At 35.9% G+C, this 26074-nt stretch overlaps 1 protein-coding gene and 1 pseudogene across 5 annotated transcripts in view; one reads left to right on the forward strand and one right to left on the reverse strand.

Annotated features, from left to right (window-relative positions):
* SP3 (Sp3 transcription factor) overlaps positions 1-26074 on the forward strand; it is a 43214-nt gene that overhangs the window by 9222 nt on the left and 7918 nt on the right. For 4 of the 5 annotated variants that reach the window (XR_004984792.2, XM_036420661.2, XM_036420658.2 and 1 more), the window contains exons 4-6: positions 1445-2804; positions 10980-11096; positions 23559-23751. Coding sequence is in view for 4 of the 5 variants with exons in the window: in XM_036420661.2 (XP_036276554.1) it covers positions 1445-2804; positions 10980-11096; positions 23559-23751 (1670 nt within the window). In the remaining variant the exon portion in view is untranslated. The remainder of the gene's footprint in view (positions 1-1444; positions 2805-10979; positions 11097-23558; positions 23752-26074) is intronic. The other variant, XM_036420660.2, reaches the window with a different exon arrangement.
* On the reverse strand, positions 8044-8839 carry LOC118708986 (annotated as a pseudogene).

A 26074-nucleotide genomic window follows, 5' to 3' on the forward strand; every position in this document is an offset into this window, starting at 1 on the left:
TGGGTTTAGAATGCTGGGCTAGATATGCTTCTGCTCTCATTGCCTAGTTATTTGTGGTGGTTTAGGAAATCACATAGATCTAGAAGGAAGTGGGATAGGAATTATTTTATTTTGATGGTAATTAATACAGGATTTCATTAGTCATGTGTTTATCCCATTTCTTAGTGGGTGACAGTATGGAATAGTATGTAAGGGTCTGGGTTCTGTAGTTAGACTTGGCCTAGTTTTATATCTTGTCTTGGCACTTGATAGCTCTGTGATTTGTCCCTCAATTTTCTCCTCTGTGAAATATGAATAATGCTAACACTACCTCAGTATTGTTGAAAGGAGTAAGTAATAAAATCTTATAAACCCCAATTAGAGTTCTTGGCATTAAAAAAAAGCTAAAATGCTAGACATTGTTACTATGCCCTAAAAAGAATTCTGTCCTTTGACATTGACATGTAGGATTTTATTGCTTTTTGCTTTTCTACACTGGTGTTTTTCCAATCTAATTTTAAAGTATTGGGATGATACCTGAGATTCCAACAGGTCACAGATTGCAAAATGTAAGTACTGGGCACTTGACTATAAACTTAAATAGAATAGTAGGTAAAGCCACAGTTCCTTGTTAAGTTTTTAAAAAGGTGTCATTTTTTAAAAAGTAATTCATGGGAAAAATAAAGAATTGCTAATAGAATAATCCTAGACAGGAGTTTGTTCTGGAGTGCATTAAAACATGCCATCAAAGAGTCACTTGAATTATTTGATTAAAGATTTAGATTAATAATATTCAAACCTAATTCACATGGTTTGATAATACTGCACTAGTAATGTTTCTTTTTTTCTCATATATAATACACCTGATATTTTTAGTGCATTGTATATTTTTTGAATTCAGTGTTTGAGGTATGTCTGGTTTGAGCTGTTTATACTTTTTTCTAGCCACTTCTATTATTTTTAACTGTATAGCATTAGAGATCATAGATGAGGGAATAAAAGATCAGTTAGCGGTCATAAAGCAAAGACTGCTTACTGAAAAATTTTCCTGCTCAAATAGCATGGGTTATTTTTACAATAAAAAAGTTGGAAATGATAATTATTGTAGTTTATTTTCTGAAATTTTAAAATATTCTGTGGGGGAAGGGGCGAGAAAGAGAGCCCGAACTCCGACTCACCTATCAAGATCCATTTGTTGTTCTACTTATTCGTTCATTCATTGGTTGATTCTTGTATGTGCTTTGTTGGGGGATCCAACCTGCAACTGTGGCGTATCAGGTGATGCTCTAACCAACTGGCCAAGGCTGTAGGTTATATAGTACTGCTTCTGTATTTGAACTCCACTGTGTTATTAAGAGAACTTTTATTTTTAGGTAGTAGGATTTATGTCAGTTTGTAGAGTTTTGAGGACTGGTTTAACTCTACAAGTATATATCTCAAAACAGTTTTTGTTTTCTTCATCCAGACAGGTGATTTGGCTGCTGTACAGTTAGGAGGAGCACCAAACCGGTGGGAGGTTTTGTCAGCCACACCTACAACTATAAAAGATGAAGCGGGTAATCTAGTACAGATTCCAAGTGCTGCTACTTCGAGTGGGCAGTATGTTCTTCCCCTTCAGAATTTGCAGAATCAACAAATATTTTCAGTTGCACCAGGATCAGAGTCATCGAATGGTACAGTGTCCAATGTTCAATATCAAGTAATACCACAGATTCAGTCAACAGATGGTCAACAGGTTCAGATTGGCTTCACAGGAACTTCAGATAATGGCGGTATAAATCAAGAAAGTGGTCAAATTCAGGTCATTCCTGGCTCTAATCAAACCTTGCTTGCCTCTGGAACACCTCCTGCTAATATTCAGAATCTCATACCACAGACTGGTCAAGTCCAGGTTCAGGGAGTTACAATTGGTGGTTCATCTTTTCCTGGCCAAACCCAAGTAGTTGCTAATGTGCCTCTTGGTCTGCCAGGAAATATTACCTTTGTACCAATCAACAGTGTCGATCTAGATTCTTTGGGACTCTCGGGCAGTTCTCAGACAATGACTGCAGGCATTAATGCCGATGGACATTTGATAAATACAGGACAAGCTATGGATAGTTCAGACAATTCAGAAAGGACTGGTGAGCGGGTTTCTCCTGATATTAATGAAACTAATACTGATACAGATTTATTTGTGCCAACGTCCTCTTCATCACAGTTGCCTGTTACTATAGACAGTACAGGTATATTGCAACAAAACACAAATAGCTTGACTACTTCTAGTGGGCAAGTCCATTCTTCAGATCTTCAGGGAAATTACATCCAGTCGCCTGTTTCTGAAGAGACACAGGCTCAGAATATTCAGGTTTCTACAGCACAGCCTGTTGTACAACATTTACAACTTCAAGAGTCTCAGCAGCCAACCAGTCAAGCCCAAATTGTGCAAGGTATTACACCACAGACAATCCATGGTGTGCAAGCAAGTGGTCAAAATATATCACAACAGGCTTTGCAAAATCTTCAGTTGCAGCTGAATCCTGGAACCTTTTTAATTCAGGCACAGACAGTGACCCCTTCTGGACAAATAACTTGGCAAACATTTCAAGTACAAGGGGTCCAGAACTTGCAGAATTTGCAAATACAGAATACTGCTGCCCAACAAATAACTTTGACACCTGTTCAGACACTTACGCTTGGCCAGGTTGCAGCAGGTGGAGCCTTGACTTCAACTCCAGTTAGTCTAAGCACTGGTCAGTTGCCAAATCTACAGACAGTTACAGTAAACTCTATAGATTCTACTGGTATACAGCTACACCCAGGAGAGAATGCTGACAGTCCTGCAGGTAAGTCTTAAGTCATATTGTAACCATAGATAGGTTCACTGATTTGTCAGTATGTAGGGAAATATTTTGCTTTAGATGTTTATCAGTTATCTTTAGAGATGTTGCCCTAAATTTGTATGAAAAGTAGACATCGAAGTGTCTTCCAATTCTTCATTGAAATTTTGTAGTTTTTGAAGTCAAGGATTTATTTCTCCATTATGCTATTATATTTGTAATTTTTCCTTTCTCAATTCTGTATTTGTTTTCACATATGATTGGTGGTGTCAAACATTACAAAATTTTTATTTGGCAGATAAAGTGTCTTGGTCATCCTTGGTGTGATGTAAGTTCAGTGTTTTCTGCACTATATCTAATTGGGGAATCTGATTGGCATAGTAAAAATAAAAACATGGTACTGTTGTCTCAGCTAGTAGCTAGCTAGCTGTGCTATTTTGGCCAAGTTACTTTTTCTCTTGCAAACTCAGTTTCCTCATCATGTAAAATTGGGTTGTTAGACTAAGTAACTATTAATATATCTAAGTTAGCTTCCCAGACCTAAAATTCTTTGATTCTCTGACAGTTTATTCTTACAAGTGTGTAGTGGCTTTGAACTTACTTGTGCTAGACATGTTATTTATAGTATGGGGTAGAAATATCAGAAGTCTACTCTTTTTGTGTGCAAGAATTAAATAGTATAGTTTTAAAAGAAATGCTATAAACATTATGTGTTATAATGTTTATTTAGAAAGCATCTTACTGTGTTGTACTAAATCCTTTTGCTCTTCTACTTTTAATTTGTTCTTTCGTGAAGATTTTAATTTTTTTAATATTTAAATTCTTACCCATTGAGTCTAGAGAGACAGGAAAGAAGAGGGGGAAGAAAGAGAAAAACAACAATGTGAGAGGGAAACTTGGATAGGTTACTGTTCATATTCTAGAACCTGCAACCTGGATATATACCCTGACTGGGAATTAGCCTGTCAATCTTTTGGTGCACAGCTCAACCAATTAAGTCACTCTGGCAGGGAGAGATTTTGTGGCGATTTTAACCTTCCATTAAGTTAGTGATTCTAAATTCTTAAATTGGGATGCTTAAATTTAATTTACTGAAATAATTTCCATCACAATAAAGACTGCCTTTTTTCTTTTGAGAAATTAGTGATATATGCTTAGAAAATTGGAATTGTCTTAAAGCCTCAGGTCTGTTCTTGGACAGCTTTTAATTGCACTTGCATCTTCGGAAGCTGTGGTGTAGAGCAACAGTTCTCAAAGTGTGGTCTGTGGACCCCTGGGGGATCTCTATCACTCTTTTAAGAGGTCCTTGATGTCAAACTCCTTTTCATAGTAATACTGAAGTTATTTGTCTTTTTATTGTGTTGACATTTTCGTTGATGGTGGCTAAAACTGCTTGTGTCTTAGCACAAATCAAAGCAGTGGCACAAAACTATACTACTTATATTCTTTATGATATTGCACTTAAATGCAGTTAAACACGCATTTCACTAAAGAATGTTCTTGTTAAACCCATCTAAATGGTTATTTTTACTAAATCTTGAACCTTGAGTGTTAAATGTTTAAAAAAAAATAGTTTTATTGAAATGTAAATCACAACCCATAAATTTACCCTTTAAAGTATACAACTCAATGATTTTTAATATAGTCACAGACTTGTACAACCATCACCACTATCTAATTTTAGAGCATTTTCACCCCCCCAACACACACCACACCTTAGCCCTTGGCAGTCACTAATCTATTTTCTGTCTTTCTGGATTTGCGTTTCATATCAGTGGAATTCTATTTCATATTAATGAAATCATATAATAAATGGCTTTTTGCATCTGGCTTTCATTTAGCATAATATTTTTGAGATTCTATTTGTGGTTGAATAATATTCTATTGTTTGAATACCCCACATTTTATTCATTTATCTGTTGATGGACAAGGTTTCTATGTTTTGGCTATCTATATATATAAAAGCCTAAGCAACTGAACGATCGGTTGCTATGATGTGCACTGACCACCAGGGAGCAGATGCTCAACATAGGAGCTGCCCCTTGGTGGTCAGTGTGCTCCCACAGCGGGAGCACCGCTCAGCTGACAGGGACATCAGATGCTGGGCTTACAGCTGGCGATCACAGCTGTGGCGGCACGAGCCTCTCCCTCCTCTGCGGTAGTGCTACCAGCAGCAGTTGTAGTGGCAGTGGCAGTGGCAGCAGGCACAGGGGGGCCAGGATGAGCCTGAGTGGTATAGCGCCCGCCCAGGGCTCGAGCCCTCAGGATATTAGATTGCTGTTTTCAGCTCAGGCCTGCGGGGATGGGGCCCGAAACTGGTAGTCCAATATCCCCCGAAGGATTCCGGTTTGCCAGAGTGCACAGGCCAGGTTAAGGTACCCCATTGGTGCACAAATTCGTGTACTGGGCCTCTAGTTATGAATAATGCTACTGTGAATATTATGTGTACATATTTTGTGTGTGAACATGCTTTTTTTTTGATATATACTTAGCAGTAGAATTGCTAGATTGTATAGTAAATCTGTGTTTAACATTTTGAGGATCTTCCAAAATGGTTTTGTAAAGTGACTGCACTTTGTACGCCCAGCAATATATGAGGATTCCAGTTTTTCCACATCCTTACCAATACTTATCGTTATCCTTTTTTTTTTTTTTTTAATAGTTAGTATGAAGTGGTACCTTGGGTTTTTGATTTGCAGTTCCTGCTGCATGTCTTTATAATATTATTTTGTGTTAAAAAGTATGCTTTAATAAAGTACTGTAAAATGATTGTATTAGAAAAAAATATTTTTTTATTTTTTTAAAAATATATTTTATTGATTTTCCACAGAGAGGAAGAGAGGGGGATAGAGAGCTAGAAACATTGATGAGAGAGAAACATCGACCAGCTGCCTCCCGCACTCCCCCCACTGGGGATGTGCCTGTAACCAGTGCACATGCCCTTGACCAGAATTGAACCCAGGACCTTTCAGTCCTCAGACTGATGCTCTATCCACTGAGCCAAACCGGTTTCGGCAAATATTTAATAAGAGTTTAGAAGGGGTATTGAGACTAAAAAGTTTGAGAACTGGTAGAATGACAGACTTCTGAAGACACAAGAGATGGTTTTTAGAAATGTTTTTAAAGCTTCTACAAAGTTAAGATTATAGAATTCTATAAATGTTAGAAAAACATCTCTAGAGAATTTGTGATTTTGTGAATTTATGTTGGTCATGAAATTAAAGCACTGAGTATTTCAGTATAGCAGTTTACTTTAAATACTATCAAAATAGCAATTCTTTATGAATTAGGTAAAAAAAATTTAAAAAGTAGTAATTTAGTTTATTGAATTTGGCAAGGAAGTTTATCTGGAAGGCCATTAAATTTGAATTTTGTCCCAATTTTAAGGAATCAGGAAAGAATTTAGAAAAGTTAAAATGCTGCCATGTACTCAGCAGTGTACCTATAATAATCTATAATATCAAAAGGATAATATGCAAATCGACTGGAGGACAGAACAGCTGAACGACCCATCTGGACGACCTTTCAGACGACCACACTATGACATGCACTGGTGTCAGGCCAGCCAAGGCCCGTGCCATGTGATTGGCTGGTGGGGGGGGTCTACCATCACCCCACGATTGCCCCACAGGGAAAGACCTAGGTCATTCTCTGTGGGGGGCTTGATGGGGGGGAGGGGGGGTCTCGCGATCCATTGCCCCAAAGAGGAGTCCCACGTCACCCTCTATGTGGCGATCGATTATGGAGCCCCACAATTGATCACCTCAAAGAGGGAGGCCCAGGCCACTAGCTAGTGATGCTGTGGCGGGTGTGTGGGACTGACTAGAGATTGCTCTGCAGAGGGACGCCCAGGCCAGCCAAGCAATCACATCCCATGCCTGTCACCTGCAGAGGGAGGCAACTAATAGTGGGGAAGGGGTTGGGGGGCAGCCCTGCACAGATGGCAAGCAGTGGCAGCAGCAAGGATGGGGCCAGCTGCTAGCAGCTGGCGGAAGGAAAGCCCCCAATAGGCCTTGATCTCTGACCTACCTGAGGTGTCCCAGATTGCGAGAGGGCACAAGCCGGGATGAGGGACCCCTCCCCCCCTTTCCCCAGCAGGAATTTCATGCACTGGGCCTCTAGTTTAGTAATAAAAACCAGGAAATTTTAATTTTGGGACTATTTGGTAATAGGAAAATCAGCCCTTGGATTGTACTGTCTTTTAATTGGTACGAAGGGAGATAAATTATTTTAGGATGTGTGTGTGTGGTTTTTTCTTTTCCCCCACCTGAAAATCAGGGTAAAATTTTAATCTATTAAGACATAGTATTGCTAGATGAAATGCTAAAAACATTGACATAATTGCATTGCATTTTTATTTTTGTTAAGTATGGAATTAATGTAACAATTTCCCACATACACAAGATTGCACATTTTGGGACTTTGGAATTTCTTTGACTTCTAAGCTCCCTTTTAACAAAAATGACCCTCTACTCTAGTCTGTTTTAAGTAGTGAATCTGACTCTGGGCCCCTCCTTATCAAAAGGAGTTACTTACATTGAGAGCCTCTTATGCCTTAGAAATCAAACCCTCATCTTTCTTGAAACATAGAGCTCATCAGACCCAAAACTACAGTCACATTCACTGCTTTTATTTCTGTTCACTTCTTGCCCATTGAGAATGTATGTTGTTTTAGAGGATTTCTTTTTTTTAAAGTTTATTTTTACTTTGTCTGCTGTTATATATATATATATTTGGGGGAGGAGACAAAGTGAATTTACATATCTTCCAATGTCTTTTCTAGTTAGAAAACTTCTCCCTAATTCAAGCCAAGACTTTGTGTCAAATTTTAGACTTCTACCAGATTTTGTTTTATCTAAATACAGAGTTATCCTCTAACAATGGCCATATTTAAAATGCAGTTAGGTGATTGAGTTAGGAAGAGAGGGTTATAGAAATCAATACTTATTTAAAGCAAAAACCTAATATTTAGAATTTCTATTACTCGTGGAAAACTGCATAGTTGTAGACTAAGTTGTAGCTGTGTTTTTTATTTATTTATTTATTTATTTATTTATTTATTTATTTATTTATTTTGCTTTCCCAAACTTTATTAAAGAAAAAGCAATGATGGAAATCTCTACAACATAATCAATTTTCTGGGATTCTTCCCTTGAAAATGTGATGTGTGATTCTGTAACACATGCCACAGTGTGCATGGTTCCCAACTCTACTAAATAGGTGAGAGGCTAAAATCCTAAAAGATTCATCTTCCAACTTTCCCCAGTCTGTGGTGTCTTTGGATCAGCAATAATTTCCTGAACAGCTACTATGGCTTCATTAATTGTTGTCTGTAGCTCTCTGAGCTCTTCTACAATATATGCAGCAATCGAAGAATTTGAGCAGTTTCATTAAGAACTGCATCTCCTGTGTCAAAACCAAGAATATGCTTGTCTAAAGCAACAGGCAACCCCTCTTTTGCTTGATTTGCTTTAGCAACTGCATTCTGTGTCAGGCGTTCCTGGACTAAAATGCGAATTACCTTAAGCATTACCAGGTAATCATCATGACGTTGAATCTGAAGAAGGTTAGCCAAAGCCATTATGCCAGCCTTAAAATCAGGATTATTAACATCCAAATTGATCAATGGCTCTGCATTTTTTTGCTGCATTGTCAACATTTTTTGTATTATCAGATACTGAGTCCTTATATTTTTCAGTGTTATCTCCATATTCAAGTCGAACTGCTAAACCAAGAAGCCATTCAATTGCTTCTTGTCGATCTTGAATCTTGAAAGGACAGCTAACATCTGTAAGATACTTTTCAAAGAAATTGGGCCAGTAATTGCTGTGGATGTTTCTTAAATTACCTCTGTCTTCAATCTTGTAGTGTCTGATTTTCTGGTCTTCAAGCCAAACAATTAAGTTTCTAAATTCTGTTTCATCTTTGCAGTTGAAGCCGGCGGGGTTGTGGTAGTCGAGGGCCGTCAGCTTGTGGTGGAACATGGTCCTGGGGTCCCGCTCTGCCCCCGGGCTGCGGCTGGGAGAGGAGGGGAGAGGAGCCTGTAGCTGTGTTTTTTAAAATTAGTAATGAGAGAAAAGAATCACCACAAAATTGGATTTTTAAACTTTATACTTAATTAAGAATTAAAGGGCACTTCAGTCATTCTCCTTCATGCTTATTCTCTGGTGAATAGGTATAACTCACATAAACAAAAGTCCTTTAAGATCTCTGCAATTTTTAACATACAAAGCAATTCTGGTGTCAAATTAAGTTTTAGAACTGCTGTTCTAATGAATAAGGGATTTTAAAAAGCATATGGACAGTACATTATTTACAATACCATAAACTTATAGCAATCCCTTAATATTAATTCTTAATATCCTTGCAATGTTCTGTTTGCCACAATTGATTTAAAAATTGATTTGTTGAAATTAAGATTCAAACAAGGACTGTGTATTTAAATTGGTTGATGTGCCTCCTAGTCTCAGATTTTCAACTATTGGCTATAGTAACTTTAAAAAAAAAATACATTTTATTGATTTTTTACAGAGAGGAAGGGAGAGGGATAGAGCTCTAGAAATATCGATGATGAGAGAAACAATGACCAGCTGCCTCCGCACATCCCTCACCAGGGATGTGCCTGCAACCAATGTACATGCCCTTGACCGGAATTGAACCTGGGACCTTTCAGTCTGCAGACCGATGCTCTATTCCACTGAGCCAAACCGGTTTTGGCTATAGTAACTTTTTATTGTTATTTGGGTTCATTTACTTCATTAAGTTGGCAAAATGGGGATTTTTCTACATCCCCCAATCCTTTTGTGATTCCTCAATAAAGAACTTTCTCTTACTACCTATTTGTATTTAGTATTCTAAAATACAGTTTGTACAAGAAAGGCAAAATAAACTATTAAATTCATCTTTTTACTTATTTTCGGAATGAGTTGGTGTCTAAGCTGTCATTAGAGATTCTCTTTCTTTTTGGAGTATTGTCATGAACTCAATTTTTTTTCTATTGTGTTTTAAATCATGGCAGTAATTCTTGGTAGTTACTGTCTATATTGTTAAAGAAGAAATGGAATGCTAAGCATGCAAACAAAGAAATAGAGGTGTGGGATGGGGTAGAAGGGTCTGTGGGTAAAGGGTGCTGTGATTTTTAGGAAGATAATTTTATAAAGGATAGTTTTAGCCTTTTTACAGAATTTATAATGTGAATATAAGTAACTGTCCTATATAATAAAAGACTAATATGCAAATTGACTGAATGGCCAGTTGCTATGATGCGTACTAACCACCAGGGGCAGACGCTCAACTCAGGAGCTGCCCCCTGGTGTTCAGTGCACCCCTTCAGGGAGTCTGTTATATTGAAATTTAGAGGAAAGAGTATTCAAAGAAGAGAGAATGAGGCAATGTGGCTGGAGCTTACTGGTGTTAGAAAATGAGATTGGATGTTGGCAGAGGCCATAATATAGACATGGTAAGGACTTTGGATTTTTGTTTGTTAATCCTCACTGAGGGTATTTTTCCATTAAAAATATTTTTCTTGAGACAGTAGAAGGGAGGGGGAGAGACAGAGAGGGAGAAACATTGATGTGAGAGAGACACATTGATTGGTTGCCTTCCACATGCATACTGAGAGGGGCCAGGGATAGAACCTGCAACTGAGGTAAGTGCCCTTGATCAGAATCAAACCCAGGACTCTATAGTCCTTGGGCTGATGCTCTATCCACTGAACCAAACTGGCTAGGGTGAGTTTTACTATTTAATAGGAAAATATTGGAGGGTTTTGATTGGGGAAATGATATAATTTTATTTGTTACTTTTTGGTCAGTGAAACAATAAGTATGTAGTACTTTTTTATTTTAATGATACTAGTACTGATGTCCTCCATTTCCTCCCACCTTTGTTCAGTTCCACCCAGCCCCTGCCCACCCCTGGCCTTCACCACACTGTTGTTTTGTGTCCATGAGCTATGCATATACATTCTTTGGCTAATCTCTTCTTTTATCCATTTCTCCATCCCCCTCATCCCCCTTCCCCCCGCCCCCATCTGTCAGTCTATTCCATGTATTTGTGCTTTTGGTTCTGTTTTGTTCATTAGTTTATTTTGTTCATTCATTAGATTCTACATATGAATGAGATCATATGGTATTCGTCTTTCTCTGACTGGTTTGGTTTACTTAGCATAATAATCTCCAGGTCCATCCGTCTATGCTGTCGCTAAGGGGAAGAGTACTTTTTTCTACACTCATCTACTGATGGGCACTTCGACTATTTGTAGATCCTATTGTAAACAACACTGCTATGAACATAGGGGTGCATATATTTTTTCTGTTTGGTGTTTCAGGATTCTTAGGATATATTCCTAGAAGTGAGATTACTGGGTCAAATGGCAGTTCATTTTTAATTTTTTGAGGAAACTCCATATTGTTTTTTTCCACGGTGGCTGCACCATTCTGCATTCCCACCAACAGTGCACTTGGGTTTCCCTTTTCTCCACATCCCCACTAGCTCTTTTTGTTTGTTGATTATATTTTATTTTATTTTTTAAACTTCTTTATTGATTAAGGTATCACATACTTGTCCTCAACCCCCATTCCAATTCCCCCACTCCCCTTTATGCCCCCATTCCTCTATTGTCCTTGACCACTGGTTAGGCTCATATGTGTGCACATAAGTCCTTTGGTTGATCTCTCCCTTTTATCCCCTGTTGATGATTATATTTTAAAAAGATCCTTGTGGCAGATAGGGATGAAGGAGGTGGGAGTTTTAATGACCATGAATTGAAAAGACTAATGCAGTAATACTTGAAAAAGAAGATAGATTGGCTAGACTGGGTATATGGAAAGTCTGGGGAAGAACAGGGTAAAGGGAGAATTAAGACTTCTGTTTTGGCTTTGTTAAATTTTGAGATGCCTGTTAGATATCCAAGTGGATGGTTCAAGAGCACAGTTGGATATCAGAATGTAAAGGTCAGGTTGGGCAAAAGATAAAATTTTTGGAGTTATTGTAAATAGATGTGACCAGATGAAAAAATCGGGGTAATAGTTTTGCAGCATTTTGCTGCATGGTAGAATCTCACAGGGATCTTTTTAAAAATGCCATCAGTTTGTGTTCATTTTCCTCCCAATTCTAATTTAATGCGAAAGACGTATTTTAAAAGTCTCCAAGTGATTTTGAAGTGAAACTGGTTTGAAAGTTAATAATTTAGTAGAGGAAGAATATATTAATAGATAGAGATTAGAAATATCATAGATAATATCATTCTGAGCTTTAAGTTATTCTAGGTTTTCCAAATGCAGTGTCCAGCACAGAATCAAGTGACTAGGCATTTGAGGCTATGAGACACCAGGAGTGACAACCAGGAGAAACAATAGAGGACAGGAATAATAAGACATTGTAACTCCAGACACTAGAATGTTTACTATGGTCTAGGTCAGCAATTTGCAATTGATGGGCTGCAAGGAGCACACTGGTATGCCGTAAGAATTTTTAAGACATACAATACCTGACTATATTGTCAGGGGTGCTGACCTCTTTTCCCTTATAATGTCAAATTAAAAATATGACAGCAGTCAACGCAACAATAGTTGTCCAGTGAAGGAATCAAGATTATACCTAATTTTTTATCACATCAGCAAAAAATATATTTTTTGGTGTGCTACAGAATTTCAGTAATTAGTTTATGTGTGCCATGAGATGAAAAAGGTTAAAAATTGTTGGTTTAGGTGGTAAAAGCCAAGCTTGAACAAATTTTAACAGAATTAGAAACAATCATTTTGTTTCCTCTGAAGCAAAAATTGCATAGCAGATTTGTTAAAGAAGCGAATAGAAATTCAGGAATGGAAACAACCAAATTGAGAAAATCCTTAGTGCTGAACACTAAAACAACTTCAACATTTAAAGGGCAAGAGAGAGAAAGCTGGCAAAGGAAACAAGGAGTTCCCAGGAGAGAGTGATAATTCTGAAAGCCAACTGAATAAACTACTTAAAGTAGGAGAGCATTCTTAATTTTTCAGATATTGTGGAGGGTACATAAGATGATAGAGAATGAGATTCTGGTTGTTGATGACAAGTGGTTTCAGTAGATTGCTGGGAAGTAAAGCCTGAGTAGAAAAAGAGGTTAAGGGAAGAAAAGAAGTATCTACAGTAATTATAGACAAATACTTTAAGTTTTTTCCCCCCTCTGTTAAGAGAAATATTGAAATAGAAGATGGTAGCTGGAGGTGGACTTGAGGTCACAGAAGGGCTTTTCTGGAAATGTCAGTAAAGAGTAGACATTGAGGCAGGAAGAGGAAGTTTTTAAGAAGGCAAGCAAAATGAAATATAGGATACAGGTATAGTGGTTGACCACATAATATTGTGGATAATCATGTTTTAATGGGAAAGACATCGATAGGATAGAGCTTTGCAGATGCAGATAAGTTGGTAGGAAGATAAGGTAATTATTGTCAGATTTCTTCTTTCCTTTTGTATTAAGAAACAAGCTGAGATGGATGAGTAGGGCAATGGTTAGAAATTTAAGAAGAAAGGAGGTCTGAACTGGTTATCTTGAGAGAACTGGAAAGTGAAATTGCTGGTGAGATGTAGAATTGCAAGGGTTACTGGGTGTCACCCCAAGTAATTAGCACAATTGTGTTATTTCTCCAGTTACTTTTAGCTGCTCAACTTAACCTCCAGTCATGACAATAAAAAATGGCTTCAGGCATCCCCTGGGGATCTTGAAACATATACATCACAGATAAAAGAGAGACTACTATAAATTTTTTTAAAAAAAACTTTAAATGCACCAGAGAGAGTAGAGGCTTGAAAACAGTTTCAATGTTATTATAATAGCCTAGGAAAATAGTAAAAGCCAGATTAACAGCCAAAATCGGTTTGGCTCAGCAGTAGAGCGTCGGTCTGCGGACTGAAAGGTCCCAGGTTCGATTCCAGCCAAGGGCATGTGCATTGGTTGCGGGCACATCCCGGGTGATGAACACAAACTGATGAACACAAACTGATGGCATTTTTAAAAAGATCCCTGTGAGATTCTACCATGCAGCAAAATGCTGCAAAACTATTACCCCGATTTTTTCATCTGGTCACATCTATTTACAATAACTCCAAAAATTTTATCTTTTGCCCAACCTGACCTTTACATTCTGATATCCAACTGTGCTCTTGAAGCTGCTCAGAATGCAGATGTAGGGTTAACTTCTCTGTTTCCTGTTAGAAAAATATAGGCCCTTTTTGTTTTATGTCTGCCATACATTTTTTGTTGTTGTTAATCCTCACCTGAGGATATTTTTCCGTTGATTCTTAGAGATAGTGAAAGGGAGGGGGGAGAGTCCTAGAGAAACTGTCAGTGGATTGGTTGCCTCCTGCACATGCCCCCACTAGGGCTGGGATCAAGCTTGCTATTGAGATGGTGCCCTTTCACCAGAATTGAACCAGGTACTCTTCAGTCCGAAGACCAATGCTCTATCCATTGAGCCAAATCAGCTAGGGCTCTGCCATATTTTTGTGACCTGTTCTCCTCTTCATTCTCCTTTTGTTAATCTGGCTTTTTTTTTTTTTTTTTTTTTTTTAAATATATATTTTATTGATTTTTCTTACAGAGAGGAAGGGAGAGGGAGAGAGAGCTAGAAACGTCGATGAGAGAGAAACATCGACCAGCTGCCTCTTGCACACCCCCTACCCGGGATGTGCCCGCAACCAATGCACATGCCCTTGGCTGGAATCGAACCTGGGACCTTTCAGTCCGCAGACCGACGCTCTACTGCTGAGCCAAACCGATTTTGGCTGTTAATCTGGCTTTTACTATTTTCCTAGGCTATTATAATAACATTGAAACTGTTTTCAAGCCTCTACTCTCTCTGGTGCATTTAAAGTTTTTTTTAAAAAAATTTATAGTAGTCTCTCTTTTATCTGTGATGTATATGTTTCAAGATCCCCAGGGGATGCCTGAAACCACGGATAACACCAAACTCTCCATATACTATGTTTTTTCCTGTACATATATACCTATGATAAAGTTTAACTTATAAACTAAGTACATTAAGAGATTAACAACAATAAAATAGAACAATGACAACAATATACTGTATTAAGATCTATGAATGTGGTCCCAAAATATTTTATTGTAATATATTCACCTTCTTTTGATGATCTGAGTTGATAAATATCAATGTGATGAGATGAAGTGAGGTGAATGATGTGAGCAGCATCTTCTACACAATTAGATGAAAGGAGCACCCCTTAACCTCCAGTCATGACAATAAAAAATGGCTTCAGATATAGCCAAATGTCCTCTGGATAGCAAAATTCCCTTTTCCCTTTGAGAACCATGTGGTAAATGGTATGTATGTATCTTAGTATTGAACTTTAGTAACAGAGAGTAGAGATTTAATCTTCCCACTAATGTCTTTTAAGACTTAGCTCAGATACTTTCTTGTCCCATTGCCTTTCCTGACCCCCTGCTTGTTTTTAAATTGCTGCCACTTTAATAGCACCCATATTCTTCTGTGTTTTACATAACATGTTTGTCTTTTTTTGGAATTCAGCAATAATTTCTTATTCAATTTTCTGTTTTTTTGTGTTTTTTTTGTGTTTTTAAGAAATGAAGAAATATCAGTAATAGACAGAATAAATATAGATTTGTGGGATAACACATAATGTAAATTTTGCCTACTTGCTTTTGAAATAATTAACATTGTTCAGATGCATGGTACCTGTTTATTTCATTCAATTGTGTAATTGTATTAATTTTTACCTTTTTAAAACCTACTGCCATTTAGAATTATTTCAGAAACCATCCTATATAAGGAGGGGAGGAGATGGGAGACAAGAGAAGTAAAAAGAATTTTAAATTTAGTCTTGCTTACATATGAGGGAATTTAGAAGACTTAAATGTCTCCACTATAACTTTCATGTATTGTAGAATAACATGATGAGAGAATTTAAAAATGTAAGTTTTTTAATCTTTGAGCAGTACATACTGGAATATTTGTGGATGAAATGTTATGTCTGGTATTTGTTTCAGAATAGCACAAGAGGTAGTGTGGGATGTAGCTGAACAATTGTCACAACTGGGTAATGGATACCCTGGGCTTTGTTATAATCTACTTTCATATAAATTTAAGGTTTTGCTATAATAAAAAGGTTTTATCCTCTCCTGTTTTTGGTTAGTGGACATTTTGGATTATAATTTTTAAAAAGAAAACAATATGCAAGAAAGATTAGACTTTAATTTTGATATCAAAATTCCCTGTGATGTTTGGGTTAGTGAGTCTTGCTCATAGTTAACAGCTTGGTTTGGGTGTGAATACTTGTTTTACAAGTGTCAAGAGCATTTTATGGTTCTATGAAAACCTTGAAGATGGATTTTGATTGTTTAGACTATTTTCTGCTTTATCACCTATAATATGTTGAAGGCAGTTGATCAGTTTCAGAGTATATCTAGTAGTATTAAATTAAGTTTTTGGTTTTTACTGAATATGAAGGAGAAAGACATTTTTTTTTATTTTTTTTTTAAAGAAATGCCCTTGGTACTTAAATTTTGGCAGCCTGCTTGGGAGAAAGGGTTAGCAAAAGCTCATGAACTTTAGAGAAAGGAGAAGTTGATGATGGAACTGTATTTAGTGAAATAATTAGCACTTTAAAAAAATTGTGCGGCCTAAAAGAGAAGTATGTACATGTTCATATTCTCTAGAGACTTACTTGTTGGGGGTATTTAAAGCAGACACATGGAGCAGTAATCAACAATATAAACCAATGTGAAATTGACAATATAAGTCAATGTAATGTTACTAATTGCATGATACATATAATTGTTTAGAAGTTCAGAGAAGTGGAAAATCAAAGAGGGCTCCAGGTATCAGGGAAAACTATACATAGAGAATAGAGAACTTCAGTGGATGAATTTAGATTTGGATAGGAAGAGAGATGAGGGGAAGATGTTTACTAATAAGACAAAAAGCAATATAATTGAGAATAGAGGCAGCCTATCCAGGAGGCAGCTTAATAGCCTAACATTCCACTCAAAAATGTTTAAGATATTTATAGGCACTATTAAATAAGTTAACTGCTAAGGCAAGGAAGCAGCATCCCTTTTCATTTTTAGATTACACATCTCCAGAGATTAGTATTTCATTGGGTTAATTGTGAGGACCACTTTGGGAAATGATGTAATGGTATGAGTAGAGGGCTAACAGGACACAGTTTGTAAGAGTGGAGAGCACTGAATACTACGACTAGTGAGGATTTTAATATTTTTAACTTAAGGAGCCCTTAAAAGTTTTTGAGTAGATGAATTACATGAATAAATAAGTGTAAAGAGTAGTAGATAACTTGTTGTTTTAATGAAGAGGGACCAAACCTGGACCCGATAGGTTATTTCCCTATCATCCATAGACCCTTTGCCTTTGGGCTTGCTGCTATAACTAGATGGGATTTTCTGGTTATCTTCTGCAGGGGAGGGACAGGTGTATTCTGGGAAGTAGAATAAACTATTTTTTTTTTTTGCTTGTTTATACTCATTTTTAAACATTTATTTTTATTGAATTTATTAGGGTCATCTTGGTTAATAAAATTATAGGTTTCAGGTATACATTTCTACAATACATCATCTATATATTGTATGTTTACCACTCCAAGTCAAGTCTCCTTCCATCATTACTTAATCTCCCTTCACCCTCTCTTACCTCCCCTTTTCCCCTCTTCCCTCTGGTATTCACCATCCTGTTGTCTGTGTCCATGAGTCTTTTTTTTTTTTTTTTTTTTAACAACAGCCAACAAAAAGTATTTATTGATTTAGAGAGAGATTGGTTGCCTCTTTCTATCCTGACCAGGGCCAGGGAACGAACCTGCACCCCAGGTTAAGGTATGTGCCCTTGACCAGGAATTAAAAACCCAAGACCCATCAGTGTTCAGGTGGATACTAACCACTGGGCAAGGATTTCCTTTTAAAGGTCACACAGTATTCCATTGTATTATATATGCCATTTTCTTTGTCCTCCCCAGATTTTTAAATTTAGATTAATTTGATCAAACTACAATTAAAACCACATATTCATAGGGGAAGCTAATTTAAGCCTGCTATTTCTGGAAACTATCCCTGGTAGGGAACTGATGATCTATAGCAACACTTGCAATATGGTTTCACATAATTCTTTGTCTTGTATCCTGGCTCTATCCATTTTCAACTGTGTGACTTAAGGCAAAGTACTTAACATCTTTGTTTTCTCATTTAGAAAGTGGGAAAAAAATATTACTATATTAAACTCAGGGTAGTTGGGAGCATGAAGTTAATATATATTAAATGCTTACAATGGTGTCTGACAAGTAGTAATTCTTACATGTACATAATCATCATCATCTAATAGAACAATGTTCCCTTAAAAAGTACTTCAAATTAAAGTTAATATTTCACTGTTTACAGTATATTAATTGAAAATCACATTTACTTTTTCTCATATATTTGTGGTTTGACTATAAAATGAGGCCTTCTATAAGTCATATTAATTAAAAGATCAGTTACTATTTCTAGTTATGCTTCTTTCCTTTTTTTTTTTTTTTAGAATTTAAAAAAATATATTTTATTGATTTTTTTTTACAGAGAGGAAGGGAGAGTGATAGTTAGAAACATCAATGGGAGAGAAACATCGATCAGCTGCTTCCTGCGCACCTCCTACAGGGGATGTGCCCGCAACCAAGGTACATGCCCTTGACTGGAATTGAACCTGGGACCTTTCAGTCCATAGGCTAATGTTCTATCCACTAAGCCAAAAATGGTTACGGCTCCTGTTATGTTTCTTAACTGAATCCTATAAATTTTTTACTTCTAGATTTAATAGGAAGAATAATCCTATTACTGTATAGTCCCCAATTGGGTAGAAAAGCTTTGGAAAACTGCTGTAAAAAAATAGAAGGGGAAGCCCTTGCTGGCATGGCTCGGTTGCCATTTTTACAACACTTGCTTTCCTAACAAAATTCTTGTTTCCAATTCATCCCCTTCCAGTCTCTTGAATCTATTCTAGGCAGGGTTGTGTCCTCACTTCTCTACTGTTGAACAGCTCTTGTCAAGATGACCAGTGATTATCACATTGTAACATCCAAAATAATTTCTCAGCCCTATTTTACTTCACTTAATCTTCTCTACTTAACTTTGAAGTGCCCCAGCGGTACTTCCTATCTACACTCCATTCCAGTTGACTCTCAGTAACCCAACTCTATATGCTGATGATGCCCAAATTTATATCTGCAGGATATATTTCTATCTGAGCTGCAGACTCACTCATCACCTGCCTGATCATCATTTGGATATTTCATAGGCATCTCAAAACTTTCATATCCAAAAATGGGCCCTTGATTGAGACTCTTCTCCTACAATCTTTTCTACCTTCAGCCTATCCTATTTCCATTAATGACAACTTCATCTAGTAGCTTAGGACAAAAATCTTAGAATTGTTGTAGCTTCTTGTTTTGTCACCTCACATAAAATCTTATTGTCAAATCTATTATATCAAATATCTTTGACTCTACCTATAGAATATTTCTTTTTTTTAATAATTTTCTTTTAAAAAAATACATATTTTATTGATTTTTTTTACAGAGAGGAAGGGAAAGAGATAGAGTTAGAAACATCGATGAGAGAGACTTCGATCAGCTGCCTCCTGCATACCCTCTACTGGGTATGTGCTCGCAACCAAGGTATATGCCCTTGACTGGAATTGAATCTGGGGTCCCTCAGTCTGCAGGCTGACACACTATCCACTGAGCCAAACCAGTTAAGGCCAGAATATTTCTTGACTAACCATTCCTCATCACTTCCACATCAACCCTAGTTTTAGGCCACTGTCATCTTTTGCTTTGATGATATAGTAGCCACCTAATTTATTTAGTCACCGTACTCTTACTTCCTAGCAGTAGTCTCTCTAATATAGTACCTGGAGTGATTCAGGATTTATTTTAACAAAATGTAATTTAAATTATATTACTCTTAAAATTCCAGTGGTTTCCCTTACTCTGAATGAAATGTAAAGCTTTTACAATGGCTTATGAGGTAATATACAATGTATAAGGTCATATATGATTTGATCCTACCTGTTCCCTCCTATGATCTTATTACTTATTAGAGGTGCAGTGATGAAATTCATGCATGGGTAGGGTCTCGTAGTGGCTGCTGCTGGCTGGGGCCTCCCTTCCCCAAGCTGCCTGTCTCCTCCGCTGGCTGGGGCGGGGCCAGTGGGGGCAAGGGGCTGCAGGCGGTTGGCTGGCGGGCCCTGCCCCCTGGTCAAACTCCTGGTCCAGGGGACAATTTGCATATTAGACTTTTATTATATAGGATTTCTCTTCCACATTAATTTCATTCTAGCCACACAGGCTTCCTTGCTATTCCCTGAACCCACCAAGCACAAACATATCCAACTTGCTTTTTCTTCTGCTTGCAATACTTTACCCCTTGCTTGCTCCTTTGCCTTCTTAAGGGTCAAAGGTCATCACTTTGGCAAAGCTTTCTCTGACCTTCCCTTCTTTCGCTTCCTACCTTTGCTTACCCTGCTGGTTACCATAACACTTTACCACCACATAAAATATTGTATATTTACTTGTTTATTTGTTTTTTCTTCCAACTAAAAAACTCGATAAAGGCATAAACTTAATTAACTCTTAACTGTTTTATCCTTAGAACGTAGAACCATGACCAGCACATTGTAGTCATTCTCATGTATGTTTAGTGAATTTTTTATTCTAAATTTCAAATTATGGACTTAAGTTTAGAGTACATTCATCTTAAGTGTTGCCCCCTCCCCCTCTTTTTTAAAATTGTTATTGTGGGGTAGGGTCTAATTGATGATATAAGAACTAGAGATGAAGCCACAACCAAAGGTGTTGATTGACTGTCTTTAACAGAATTCTTAGTAATGTCTTATAAATTACTTAAAAATTTTTTCTTTAGAATAATCTTTATGTTGAAGAATGATATACATTCAGAAAAATGTATAAACCATGTGTGTGTAAATTGATGAGTTTTTATAAAATGACCATATAGGAAAAATTACCACCCAGATTAAAAAATGGTGTATTACCAGTAACTCAGAAATCTCCCTGTACTCATTCATTACCTCTGTTAAAGGTAGGCGGTCACCATAAAGTAGTGTTGCCGATTTTGAGCTTAATGGGCAACGCTACTTTATTTATATAAACAATTTTAAAATTGACATTCATTCCTGTTGTTGCCTATAAGCTAATTTTCATTCTTTTAACATATTTCATTGTATGAATGACTGTGTCATGATTTATTTTCTTTTAAAAAATATATTTAATTTTTTTATTGATTTCAGGGAGGAAGGAAGAGGGAGAGGGAGAGAGATAGAAATGTCAATGATAGGAGAGAATCATTGATTGGCTGCCTCCTGCACACCCCCCTACTGGGGATCGAGTCAGGAACCCAGGCATGTGCCCTTAACTGGAATCAAACCTGGGACCCTTCAGTCCGAAGGCTGATGTTGTACTGAGTCAAATGGCCAGGGCTCATGATTTATTTTCCCTTTCAGTACTAGTGGATATGAATTGTTTACAGTTTAGGGTGAATTTTTGTACTTTTATGTCGTGTTTATGCATTTCTCTTGGAATGAAATTGCATGGGTTATAAGGTATACATACATAAGTTCAGCTTTAGAAGATATGGTCATTAGATTTTCCAAAGTTGTTACATCTATTTACACACCTGCTCACCAGGTGGGAATGTTTCAGTTGTTCCATTACTTTGCTAACAATTGGCCTGGTCTGTTTTAAAGGTTCTAGCTGTTTTGGTGGGTGTATCGGATATCTCATTGTTATTTAATTTTTCTGGTATCTATAATATCGAGTATCTTTTAATGAGTTGTTTTGATGGATTATTATTTCCTATTCTCCTAAGTCTTATAAATAGTAGTTATTCTAAGAATAGCTGGGGGCTATTAATACAGCACAGTAAAAAAATTTTTCCTGTCGTTTATATTAAGATATCGAGAAAGAAGTAAATTTGATTGCCTAGTACTGAAGACTTACATTTAAGGTGTCTGTATAAAATTGGTATGCATTTGGCAAAGGGGATTTATTTAAAACTTATTAAATTAATTAATTTTGTGATTAAAATTCTAAAATATCCTAGATATATATGAACAAGTGAAATGGTTAAAAATTGGGTGTAACCTTGTGTCTTTAGGGTGGACCTGTGCATATGAATTGACTCTTTAAGTTATAAAATTTTTCTCTTTATATAACTTGCAGAAAGCATGGAAAAGCAGAAGGCAAAATCTTTCCAGGAACTTCTATATCTATATTGGAAGTTCCTCCTTAGGGGAGGTTTGTTCAGTCAGATTGTATTTTCTAAGCACTTTTGAATGAAGCATTCATTATCTAAAGGGATATATGAGCCAGTAATTATAATTAATTCTACCAGAAGCTTGAATAAAGGAGATAACATTTGAACTAGTCTTAAAGGATAAATAGAGGTTAGTTAGATGAAAAAAGAAAGAGCAGTCCAGGCAAAAGGCATGACATTGGGAAAGAACATGTATTCTGAAAAGGATGAGAATTCCATTGTTTCAGTACTCAAGTTGGAAGAGTAGGCTGGGGCCAAATTGACTATCAAGTTAATGAGTTTGGACTTTACACTGTAGGAAATAGGAAATTAGTGTAAGTATTAAATCAGGAAAGTGATGCCATTGAGTTTATATTAGGAAGAAAATTTGGGAGGCTGTTCGAACATGGATTGGCAAAAGAGAGATGGGAATGGACTGACAGGACTCACCTGAAGGTCCCTTCTTTTCTCATATTTCCCCCTGATTCTTGATTGTGGTTTTTCTGATAAAATACACTAGTTTTAAACTATTTGAGCCATTTTTCTTGATTGTTGGTTATATATTTTAGTTTACTTTAGTATAAATTTAGGAGTTTTGGGGTACATTTGGTATTTTGAGTTATTTTTGCCAATTATTAGTGACATAGATCTAAAATGGTAAATTTTCATTAAGATTTTTAGCATTCTTAAATCAAGATAAAAGTTTATAGGTTTATTTTACTGAAAATTGTTATATTCAGTGTTGTAAATTATGTATTATTTCTTTAAAATAGAATCAGTTTTCTAAGAAAAATATACAACTCTTAGTTTCTAGTAGAAAATGATACATCATTGTTGAATAACTAAAGATGTTTAGCTCTTCTGAGTAAAATGATAAAACTTCCTGCCATATTTACCATTGCTCTTTTTGTTTACCAAACAGAAACTGACTTTCATACTTCTCTATACCTCCTTCTACAGTGATGTGGCCATTTTAGATATTTTAGTAATGATTGATTCCAAAATTTAAGTATGTGACTAACAGTTTCAAGTGAATGCCATCCTTTTTTTTGCATTCACATAGTACCTACAGACTATGCATATTTGATATAGGTTGTAAAAGAGAGGTTTAAGGTTTAAAATTTATTCCAATCTGAATTGACCATTAGATATTTTTGCCTGATTGAACAATTACAATTGAAGTTTCAGATTGTTTATGATTGAGTTTGCTTTAAAAAAAATCCACTTGCTTTTCTTAATGAATCTTTTAAAGTGAGCTGATTGTGGTTTTATTCCCCTGTTGGCTTCAATTTTGGTATTTGGAATAAAGAGATTGTTTTGAAAGGATAAGCCACAATAAGGAGCAATTTTACATAGTACAGTACTCACTTTACCCTAGGGTGGCTCAGATCTCATGCTTTCTTTTTTGGGCCATTTTGCTGCTGCTGATCTGTATTTGTTTTCATCTTTAGATATTAGGATCAAGGAAGAAGAACCTGATCCTGAAGAGTGGCAGCTCAGTGGTGATTCTACATTGAATACCAACGACCTAACACATTTAAGAGTACAGGTGGTAGATGAAGAAGGGGACCAACAACATCAAGAAGGAAAAAGACTTCGGAGGGTAGCTTGCACCTGTCCCAACTGTAAAGATGGTGGTGGGAGGTATGCACACATTAAACATTTTTTTTTAAAGACTGCTTATATCATCACCCTAATTTTTGAAATAGTGCATGCTATATCACTTAATTATGGGATATTATTCATTACATGATTATTTTGTGTGTATGTATGTATGAGTGTTGCAGAAAAAGTTAACAAAATGTATGAAATTAAAATTTTCAGATCTAAACATTGTTTTTAAAACTAAAATTACTTGGTTGGCTATGTAGGTTTTTTTGTTATTTAAAACAACAGTGTAACAGATGCCATTTGACAGGCTCATGTCAGAAATCAGCCTATTTGCAAATTGGCAGTGGAATTTGCATAAATACAGATAAAATTTGATTCTAGGCTTGAGAATAGTTGTATAAACATACATTCAGAAATAGTTGTAACCATAAGCATTTTTATTTTCAACAAATAATAAGCCTAATGATTGAAGCCTTTAAAAAGTAGAACTGTAATATTTCAATTTAGAGTTTTTAAAAATAAACATTAAGACAGAATAACATGACAAGAATAAACTCAAAACAGACCAGTAATTATATTAAATATGCATGGATAAAGCTTAGTAATTAAGGCATGGAGACTCAGATCATATTTAAAGAACATAAAATCCAGCTAAAAGGATGGAAAAAGATTGATTAAGCAAATGTTAACAAAGAGAACTTGGACAGCAAGGTAGGATTAAGGTAAAAATCATCAATTGGATAGATAGGGGTATATTGCTTAATAACATAAAGTTTTCACCAAGATTTAATAGTCATGGTATCTTTCCCCCACATCTTTGAAATATATATAGCAAAAGCTGAGAACTATAAAGATATACTAACCAAATTCCCAGTCATAGGGAAAGGCCTTAACATACCTCTCTCAAAAATGCACTGTTTAAACAGACAAAAATGCTATTGATAGTTAATGAGTTTGAGATAAAGAGACTTTGCCTTTGAGTAAATCTTATTAGTTGATTTGAACATTGGACAGTCAGTTAGCAATAAATAACTTCTAACAGTGAGAGATTAGATAGTTTTATAAGTGAGGCATAGAGAAGTGAGTGCTTGGATGAGCACATATAACAGATATCTGGTTCCAGATTCTTGATCCAGAACTTTACCTCTATACTGCCTCTTAAGTGGATTTACTTCTGCATCTGATGCTTAGATATTTGTATTTACTGGTAATTATTCAGTTATTTGAAATTGCATTTATTTGAAATAGTTTGGTCAGTTTAAGTAAATGGAACTTTTTAGTTAGGCAATAACTTCTGAAATTAACTTATTTTTAGAGGAACTTTCAAGATAATTGTTTATGCAAGTCAAATTGAGGATCAAGGTCTGGCTTGTTTTACTTATTCTTTAAAATGAAAATCTTTTAAAAATGTTTATTAAACTAATGCATGCTCATAAAAATTCAGAAGTAGAGGAGAGTATTAAAAGAATACCCAAATCCTATTTCACCTCAAGATAATGGTTGTGACATTTATATATATATATATCCTTCCAGACTTTATAAGTATTTTAAAGTATAATTATTTTATTCTCACTACTTTACATGTCTCTTATTTTGAAAATTTTTGTGACCACATTTTTCACGTCTATATATTTTGCATCAGTTTTTTTTTTTTTTTTTTTTTTTTTTTATGGCTGTATAGTAGTCTATTGTATGGGTGCATAAAAATTTAACGTCTTTTTTGGGGGGGATTTTATTGTCATTTTGATTCTCATGCATACATCTTTGTACATTTGTTTGATTGTTTCATCAGTGTAAGTTGGTAAAAATGGAATTCTTGGATCAAAGGGATTTGTGTACTAGAAAGGCTTTACCAATTTATTACTTCCACCAGTGGTATATGAGAATATCTGCTTTTCCACACCCTTGCCAATAATGGATTTTATAATTTTTTTCAAGCCTTTTAAAGTCTGATAGATGAAAAGTAATACCTCAGTATTATTTTATTTATTTAGTATATTTGTTATTTGTGAGATTGAACATTATTTTACCTTTTTAAAATTTATTTTGTGCATTGTTTCTTTATGTCTTCTGTGAATCTGTTAATTTGTGTGTTTGTCATACACAGACATTTTTTCTGATTTTACATTGACTTTCAACTTTATGACTGTGGTTCGCAAAATGCATTGTTATACAAGTGAAGAATGAGTTTCATTACTTAGTTTGCAAACATTTTTAAGCCCAGTCTTTTTTAGTTAAGAGTTTTTGTATGATGTCTTTAAAATCTTTTCAGTCTGAGAATTATAAAAGCACTTATATTTTTTCTAGAAGTTTTGTAAGTTCATTTTAAAATAATTTATTCTAAGAAATCAAAATT

The sequence above is a fragment of the Pipistrellus kuhlii genome, unplaced genomic scaffold (assembly GCF_014108245.1).
Source record: "Pipistrellus kuhlii isolate mPipKuh1 unplaced genomic scaffold, mPipKuh1.p scaffold_m20_p_7, whole genome shotgun sequence".
Taxonomy (NCBI): Eukaryota; Metazoa; Chordata; class Mammalia; order Chiroptera; family Vespertilionidae; genus Pipistrellus; species Pipistrellus kuhlii.